The 9,222-nt window shown below is 39.9% G+C and overlaps 2 protein-coding genes across 2 annotated transcripts; one reads left to right on the plus strand and one right to left on the minus strand.

The window, feature by feature from the left end:
- Window positions 1-469: 469 nt before the first annotated feature.
- LOC310961965 (uncharacterized protein) lies at window positions 470-3,941 on the plus strand. Its single transcript, XM_083934281.1, has 7 exons — window positions 470-605; window positions 1,391-1,463; window positions 1,662-1,805; window positions 1,976-2,037; window positions 2,147-2,236; window positions 2,703-2,792; window positions 2,888-3,941. The coding sequence occupies exons 1-7, from the start codon at window positions 603-605 to the stop codon at window positions 2,936-2,938; spliced, it is 513 nt and encodes a 170-aa protein (XP_083790407.1). The 5' UTR covers window positions 470-602; the 3' UTR covers window positions 2,939-3,941.
- A 698-nt stretch (window positions 3,942-4,639) lies between these two features.
- rd3 (retinal degeneration 3, GUCY2D regulator) lies at window positions 4,640-8,081 on the minus strand (the record flags this gene model as incomplete). Its single annotated transcript, XM_083933562.1, has 2 exons — window positions 4,640-5,000; window positions 7,792-8,081. 2 exons carry the CDS (start codon window positions 8,079-8,081, stop codon window positions 4,640-4,642), a joined length of 651 nt encoding a protein of 216 aa, XP_083789688.1.
- Between the last annotated feature and the right edge of the window lie 1,141 nt (window positions 8,082-9,222).

The following is a 9,222-nucleotide window of genomic DNA, read 5'->3' on the forward strand; positions in this document are numbered from 1 at the left end:
AATATTTAGAGCAGTTATGGCTGAAGACAGTCAACAACAAATAATCTTCTGATTAGAAATAAACCTTCCTATCCGTAGCTGAATAGTGTCGGTCTACACTGCTGTATTGTAACATTGGTCTTAGTGGTGGTACCTGACAGAGCCTGATATTTCCTCAGGTGGTTTGTCATGTACAACTTTTGAGAACCACTGCTCTAGAAAGTAAATTTGTGTGGAAGGTAAAGGGATTTAACTACTTCCCAAGTTGTTTGTGGTTACATTGTGCTAGTCTTAGATCAAAAACATCCTCAGTAGAAATAAAATGTATTGATTATCCCTGAATTTACAGCCATAACTCACCTCAACTCACACTTCACGACTTGTTGTTCCCCTCCTTCACCGATGGGGGCGCTGTACTCACCTGCTGTCCTGTCGGTCGCTCCCTTGTTTTGAGCATATTAGCCGCGGTGCATCATGGGATACAAAATGTCTCCTAATAATTCCGGCTAATGCTAATTGCGAGAGAAAACTGCGAGTATATATGTAGTTTACCCCCCTTTTTCAGCTGTTAAAGTGACAGTTTATGCATATATATGATATATTAACAGTATTCTGCTTCCGCCATGGTGAGTACAGAACTTCTCCTTCTCTTGCATTATTATGAGATCATGTAATATCTCAAAGAGCAGTTTAGCTTTAGCTCAGTAACCGTTTAGCCCTGTTTACGTTAAAGCAAAGAGAAAGCACCATTTATGTAAGCGCCTGTAATCAGAAGTTCCGGTTGAATGTAAAGAGTTAACGTTGCCTATTTTAAACCGTTGGATAACGTCAGTGTGTAAGTTTATCAAAGGTTTGCACGGGTGCTGGAAATCCTTGAAAACACCTGAATTTTAGTGTGGTGTAAATAATGTAAATGTAATAAAGTGCTTAAAAGTGCTTGAAATGTTATGTTTTATGTGTCGTCTTACCAGACAAAAGAATCTCCCCCTATTAGAGAAACTAAAAACATTGATGATTAACGGATCTTTAAAAGAGTTGGTGATTATATTTCTGTCGACTTTCATTTGTCATCCTTCTGTAGGAAGCTGATTCAAAACATCATATTGGTTGTTTATAAGACAATAAAATATAATTTAATGTGATGAACAAGTGCAATTATAAGTATGTTGAATACTGAGTATTGTACTGCATACAAATATGTAGTTTACTAAGGTGTAGTAATTAGTAAGGTGCTGGAAAAGCATGAAAATACACCTTGATAAGTGCTTGAATTTGACTTTAGAAAAGGTGTAGGAACCCTGGCTAACATTTTATTCCTGTAGCGCAGATTTCAATTAAAAAACGTGTCACCTGTCCCATCCAGGACTCCCACTCAAATACCTTTAGCATAAATATTTGTCTTTGTTTCTAGTCAACGAGGGCGGAATCCAGGGTTTCCAGCTCCAGCTCCAGATCAGATGAGAGGAGGAGATCCAGCAGCACAGGCGAGACCACTTATAACAAACCGATACATGAAACTCCTGACTAGCCTCTGTTACTGTTGTTGTGGGCTTGTAATGTTAGATGTTGTTTGTGTTCAGGGTGGGACATATAAGTAGGGTTAATTACAGTTTTTCTTTGCTCATCTCCTGTGAAAATCACAAAAGAAGGTTTATCTTTATGTCTGTCTTGCGTTTATTCAGGTCGAGAAAAAAACAAGCGTAAACGCAGTCGTAGTAGGTCTTCCTCGTCGTCCTCTTCCAGCTCATCTTCATCCTCATCATCCTCTTCTTCATCGGGTTCGTCACACTCGTCCAGCCATAGCCGGAGTAGCTCTAGCAGTAGTGGTAAGTGTATCTTTAAAGTCAGCAGTACATTAAATCTTTGGCTGGTGTTCATCAATGTTCAATTGTATTAATGTGAGAGGATTTTGTGCTTTGTTAATCCACATTTATGTCTATTTTTAGCATCATAAAATTGTATGCCCATAAATTGATTTTTTGTAATTTGTTTTTAGACTCGCGCAGTAAATCCAGAAAGCAGTCAAAGAAAAGGAAAAATGAGAAACAACACAAAAAAGTAATCTTGTGCATTTATCTCATGTATTTATTTATAAGTTGAAGTAACAAAGTAAAATGTTTTACTTGACTGAAAAGTAAGTCCAACTTTATTTTGTATCCTGGAGCAGAAAGGGAAGAAAGAGAAGCGACACAAACGTAAAAAAGACAAGAAAGCAAAAGGAGGAGAAGAGGACGCAGGACCTGTACAGATCTCCAAGGTAACTGCCGGTTAGGGTCCCACAAAACCCTTTTTTAACTGTTTGGCAGAAATCCCTGCTGGCAGACCTACGATGTTCGTTCCACAGGGATTTCCGCCACAGAGGGGAAGCCAAACACAGTTCATCTACACACTGCCCACTGTGGCATGACAAAGAACTGGCTTCAAACCAGCTTTTTATCTTTATTATATATAATATTTCATTATTATTATTATTATTATTATTGTACTTTGTCAATTTAGCATTATAGTTATCACAATGTATTTATCTAAAAGCAATGTAATTTCATCCTTATGGGTGGTGATGTTGATCATTTAAGAACATTTTTGGAGGTTTTGGCCATCCAACTTGTATGATATGCACATACCTAGTTACAACAATCCCAGGTTTGGTTATTTTGTCAGTCAACTTAACGAAAATAAATTGTATAATAGCCCCATTGAAGTCACATTTGTTTTTCTTTCAGTACTTGAAGGACAAGAAAAAGGGCAAGTACAGCATGATTTCAGGGAAAAAGATAAAGATGAAAGTAAAGAAGTCAAAGAAAGACAAACAGGTAATGTCACCTTTTTGCTGTCAAGTAAGCAACAAAGTATCGTTATAGTTTGTGAATAGATTGTTATTTGCCATTTTGTTTTTGTTTTGTTACAGCGAGATAAAAATCGAGCAGAACTTCTTGAGTTCTTGAACTCTACCGTGTGATGCTGTGCTGCCACTGGCGACGGCAGTAGTGGTGCTCGGGCTCGGACATGTCAGCAACCTCAGGATACAACAGCTGGGCTTTCCAGGACAACAACAACGAGGAGTTTTCTGATAAAGACTGACACACAGTGTCTGACGGAGTGAAGGAGCTGTGTCTAGCTTCATTTTGACCATGGCACTGCCCAGGTGGCCAATTCTTCAGCTTAGTTTTATCTGTAACCAACTCCATCAGATAAAGGCCAGTATCTGCCAGCGATCGACTTCTCAACTTTGTTTGTGGTTTGAACGTATGATCACCCATTTAAAAGACTCCACCGACTGAGAATTCTACTCCTTTAACATCGTTGGACTCACATTGGACCAGAAATGTTGTCTTTTTCTTATTCCACACATCTTCCATGTCAAATCGGGCGCCTACATTACCCACAATGCAATTCAACTGCGACAGTTGAGCCAGAAATTTGGGTGTAATATGCTAGTAAGTGGCATCACCTGAGGCAATTTACCAGACTTCACGCAGCTCCCTCTGCAGCCACAAAAGGCTTTCTACAACATTTACTTTTGCATATGCAGTAGTACTCCCCAACACTTGTACATCAATCATCCATGTCAACCCGTACTACATGTAGGACTGCACATACATTTATTTTTTTTTAGTAGATAACGGTTATGTTTCCACAGTAAAAGTTGGCTGTGGGAGCCACAGTGATATCAGTTTGTACTGATATTTTGTATGTACATTTTTTAAGAAGATATACGAATCCATTGCGTTGTTTGATGGTAACTGTGTTTTATTCACAACATTCATTCCCCCCTAATTCTGTTGTGACTATTGGTTCAACATCAGTCATTTTATCCCATTGAAATATAAAATACAGTCACTGTTAGTCCCCCTGTATCAATCCAGTTGAAAGCTTTACATGGATGATGGAGTAAACCTGTTGTGTACTGTTGAATTTTGATGTGTGACAAACAGAAAAGAAACAGCAATAAACTGCTGGAAAGGACCGGTAACATTTAGTGTTCCTTCCTTTGGGGCTTTTTTTTTTCTATTTTTCCACACGCTGTTGTAAATGAAGAACAGAAGAAAAGCTTTCAGTTTGCTGACCTTGAATGATGAATTATTGTGCTGAGTCCTTGTATGCTGTTACGAGAAAGCAGAGCAGTCTGTAGTGACGTTAATATTGAGCCTCTATTACCGATAATTTCTACATAGAATTTCACATGCAAAACATTCTGTCATAAAAGATCATTCACCTCTGCAGCCATTTTGTGTTGCGTGGCGAAACAACATATTTCATTTGTGCCTGCAACATTTAGTAGTCAAGAAAGCCTTTCAATTACATAGAAATCCCAATTAGGCTTTCAGTAGATCACTCTCATTGCTTAGATGTAAATGTTAACAAAATATAAGACACATCTCTGCAAGAGGTGATAATCTTAAGCAAAAGTAGAACAGTTTCAGGTTCAACAAAAGTGCCGTCAAGTTACAGAGGATTTAAGGAAAAAACACCTGTCATTGCCCTAACAGGTGTAAAGGTACAGCAGTTAATAGAACAAATGCTGATTGGTCTCATACTGAAAAGAGGAGGAGGAGGGTGGGGTTCATCCTGCCTCGCTTGGTGCAAAGTGGAAATACTGCAGCAGAGGGTCCTGTAGATCAGCATCCGTCCCTCCATCACTGCCCTGTGAAGCCCCACATTAGACAACCTTACTGCTGCCGCTGCTCCCTTTGTATCTGAAGTCAGGCATGCTCCACACACTCTGCGACCGCTCAGTCCCTCTCTCCACATCCTCTGAAACGGTTTTGAGGTCACTTAACCCCGTCCCGTCAGCCACCTCGGAGGTCAGGCCCACTGTGCTTCCGAAGGGGTTGATCTTGATCCGGGACCTGAAGTTCATGAGGGGCATGCTCATGGCACGTTTGTTGTTCCACTGTTGGGCAAGCCGCTGCGCCTGCTGCTCCTCCTTCAGGTGATCCAGAGCCTCAAGGAGGATGGAGCGAAACAGGCCAGACACCTCCTGCACCTCGGGCTCATTGGCCCGCATAACCTCCCTGAACCTGTGCAGAACAAAGGAACAAACACTGACAATGGGCTGATGATTGCACAGATGGTACTCCACCGACTGAGCATTTTACTTTGTCGGACAGACCAGATATATCATGTTTTTGATTCCACACATTCTTATTCTTTGCTAAAAACCTGGCACCTTCATTACCCATAATGCAACTGGACTGCTGACAGTTCAGCCTCAGATTCAGATGATTTACGCAAGTTGCTGCTAATGTATAACCTGACTCCGCCAGATGGATTGATTCGCATGATTCACATTTTCTCAGCATATCCATCTTGGAACTCTCCTTTGGAGATCTTTTGAGAGGGTGCGAAAATACTAGTTGCGGATTGTCTATCACCTCTATCACTTATGTTGGACAGGCCAAATCAACCAATCAGATCATCGAGGTGAATGACGTACTAACAGCGTTGAGGCAAAGCTCAGAAGCAACACAACATGTTGGTAAAGGATATTTGCTGTTAGTGTAACGCAAATTTACGGACTGGGCATAATTTCAGGTGCCCGGTCCATATTCCAACAGAAGGATCCAAGAGAAAAAAGTGTTAGCGAGCAGCTAACAGAATTGGGCTACCGCTGTCTGAAAATGTGTCTAGATCAGGTCACATTTACGTGCATTGCGTCACACTGAAACCCATATAAAAAAACAACGCTGATTGGACATTCGCTTGGCAAACGGCTCCAAATTTTCTCAGCTGCATGCTACCAGACTGATCTGCGAGTAAAATACAATGGACTACAAAGGATTCAGGACAAACTTGTAGTTTTCAGTCCCAACTGATTCAAATGACATCACTACATCGATTTATCAGACGTTGCATTACACTATTCTTTTCACAAACTCAGTAGTACTCAAGATGACACCAGACTTTGGTGTGTAAAATCAGGGGAGTTCCTTTAAACAGTACTTCAACAGTCACTGACCTCCACACATAAAAGAATGTAATCTATTTAACATAAATAGATTCAACCATTTTAAAAAGTAAAAAAATAAACACAAAAATCTGTTCATCTTTCTAATTTCTATCAGAATATACGGGTTGAAAGAAGATTTTTGTCATGGTCCAGGGTTTCTATTATGGCCTTTGAGCAAAGGAACATCCACATAATGGCAATGTTAAGATTAAAAAGGCACCTGTGTGACCAGCGCACTCCAGCTAACCCCCCAATTACTCCTCCTCCTCTGACTAACAAGGTGCTGCGGCCTTAACAAGCCTTAAAATAGACGGGCTCTTGCCTGCTTCCCAGTAAGTGCTTCAGGTTAACTGATGATTGGTCTTTTTACTTCGCAAACACGTCAGTGTCAATGTTGTGTATCTACAAACATGTTGTGTATCTACAAACCTTTACTTTGATAGCAACATATCACATATTAATTTTTTATCTCTGAAAGTATAAAAGAGCTTCATAAAAGGTGCAGTTAATGATTCAATTGTGAATGAAAACGTCTCTACACTGTCAACATTAAAAATACGAGACTGAAGTCTGAAATCAATAGATCCTTTAACCTTTAATAGAGGATTTACACAAAATATTGATTGGATCGAAGTTAGTGAAGGAGCATGAAAGGTCATTCTCCACCTTGGAAACTGCTTTCAGTCTTTCAGTCTATCCATCCATTTATTCACACTAAACTCATTATGCCTTTAAAGACCCCATCTGCACTACTGCATTGTACTAACATATAATCATTTTAAATATAAGCCAGATCTACAAATGTAATCCAACATTCGACGTTCAACATACAACCTCAGACACGTCGGTAGCTCACAAAATCTTAATTTAGGGTCCATTCAGTGGTTCTTTCTGGAGTTTTTAACTGCATCTGTGCATCTTAGCATCAGCTAAATAGATTTATACTATATATGTATGTGTATATATACATGGTAATGTAACCTAGAACAAGAATAAGCTATCTTATGGATGGGCTGGCTTTTTGAAACCCCAAATGTACCTCAGTATTAGAGAAAGTGACTAATCACACTTGAGGACAACTGAGAACTCCTCCTCCTCTGTGCAGCTAATTAAAATCACACAAACATGCTGCAGTTGGTCCCTGCTGTGTGTGACTTCCACTCAGCGTTTAGCACTTCACTGCTCACTCACACAACACCAGCAGTCAAACTCCCAAAACACATGCCAACCTCTAACAAGACACCTGAGACCTCTGCAGCTGGTACAGACGCTCACGCCATCTCAGGACGACTCTGCTGCAGATTAAAGGATGAAGATACCAAATAATTATGTGATGAGATTGGATTTAATGTGAGGGACGACAGAGTAGTTGGCCAACTCATCTTCATTCAATTTGAACAATTAAAGGTCCCATGTTGTTGTGCTCATTTCCAGGTTCATACTCATATTTTAGGTTTCTACGATCATGTTTACAGGCTTTAAAGTTTAATAAAAAACACATTATTTTTCTCATACGGTCTGTCTGAAGAAACCTGCATTCACCTTCTGTCTGAAACGCTCTGTTTTAGCTCCTGTCTCTTTAAGATCTCCTCCAGAAAAAACCCAGTCTGCTCAGATTGGTCAGTGTTTCCAGATCTTTTGCATCTGCGCTCCCAGCATCTCTGCAAAGTCACTGCAGCCAGGGAATTACTGTACCGGCACTTTGTACCGATATATAATATAGTTGTGACATCACATCTGTACAGAAGTGGATCTGGATCTGATCTGATGCTATTTTTTTGGCCATAACTTTAAAATTAAGAGACAAATGAATCAAATACCCTGTAATATTCATCATATTACACGTTTAGCTCTCTCCTTACTTGAGTATGACAAGGCCACAGCAGGGCGGTGGCACCTTGGAGCAGAGGTCCTCCAGGCCGAGCCTCTCCCCGGTGCTGATGTTGTAGGAGGACCGAGGCGTGCTGGCCAGCCAGCTGTAGTCCACTCCGGTCTTGAGACGCCGATACTCGCTCTCCCTCTCTCTCTGCTGCCTGTCCGCCTCCTTTAGCTGCCAGCTGAACTCCAGCATCAGAGTGTCGGTGACCACGTCCGCCGGGTCCCGCTGGGGGCTCCGGTAGTACGGCTCATTCCAGCTGAACCAGGAGGCCATGGTCTTGTCCTCCTTCACTGCCTCTTGATAAGAGAGAGACATCACACTGAAATGATTATGGGAGATCAAACACAAACAATACTGCCAAGCTGTTGAAATGTTTGCACAGATGAATTTATTTCAAGGCTGTGTGACTTGAGAATAAAAGAAGAATGCATAATGTTCTTTTTCCAATATGTTACAGGCTGACAAATTTACATTTAATGCTTTTATTTAAAGTCAGTTGTTGACAGTTGAACATTTTGTAAAGGTTATACAGTAATTGAAATATCTGTACTCTGCAGAGCTTGAAATGTGCAACTAACAAAACAAAACAAGCAATACAGAGCGGCAGCCGCCGCCGTTATAGTGAACGTACCAATCGTGGAACACACATTATATCTTTTTAGTGTTTATACTGTTTTTACCACGTAGAAAAGAGGAAGTGTTTGCATCATTTGGCATCATTCTTATCACCACATCTGAATGCTGTTTCACAATTTGGACTAATTCTCCCTCCGTCCACTGGCTCTTTGTTCTGCAGGTGTCATATCCGCTGTATTCAGTTCGATTCAACAGACCGTCTTTTATGATGAAAGCAAAAAACATAAAAGTGAATTCATTCTTTCAGAGTAAAGGGTCTCATTGAGTCCACATGAAGACATGATTACACTGATTAGTACTGAAATGATTAATATAGCGACAGAAAATGTATTGAAAACAGTTTGGATATTCAAATAATTATAATTTTTCAGGCATAAATCCTAAACATTATATAGTTACAGCTTCTTAAGTGTGAGGAATTGCTGCTTTTCTTTGACTCTCTTGACCATAAACTTAGACAATTAGTAATTTCATCGATTAAAGAACTATTTTGAAAATGGATTTATTGTTTGGTTGTTTATTTTTTCAAGCAAACAAAGGTGAAAATTGACAAACATTGACCAGTTCCAGCTTCTCAGATGTGACCATTTGCTGCTTTTCTTTGTCATGAGATTATCAACTGAATATCTTTGGGTTTTTTACTGTTGGATGAACAAAAACAAGACATTTCAAGATGTTGCTCTGGGATCTCGTGTTGGTTTTGAATTGGTGAGACAATACAAACGATGTAAGGAAGTAAGCTTTTAGCTTTTTCTGACATATTGAAGATCAAATGACT

Source organism: Echiichthys vipera, assembly GCF_963691815.1.
Source record: "Echiichthys vipera genome assembly, chromosome: 19".
NCBI lineage: Eukaryota > Metazoa > Chordata > Actinopteri > Perciformes > Trachinidae > Echiichthys > Echiichthys vipera.

What these genes read in the sequence shown, in the direction of transcription:
- LOC310961965 (XM_083934281.1), top strand. An exon ending in GAGTAGCTCTAGCAGTAGTG is followed by an intron (nt 1,806 to 1,975) that starts GTAAGTGTATCT and finishes ATTTGTTTTTAG; the next exon opens with ACTCGCGCAGTAAATCCAGA. An exon ending in ATGAGAAACAACACAAAAAA is followed by an intron (nt 2,038 to 2,146) that starts GTAATCTTGTGC and finishes ATCCTGGAGCAG; the next exon opens with AAAGGGAAGAAAGAGAAGCG.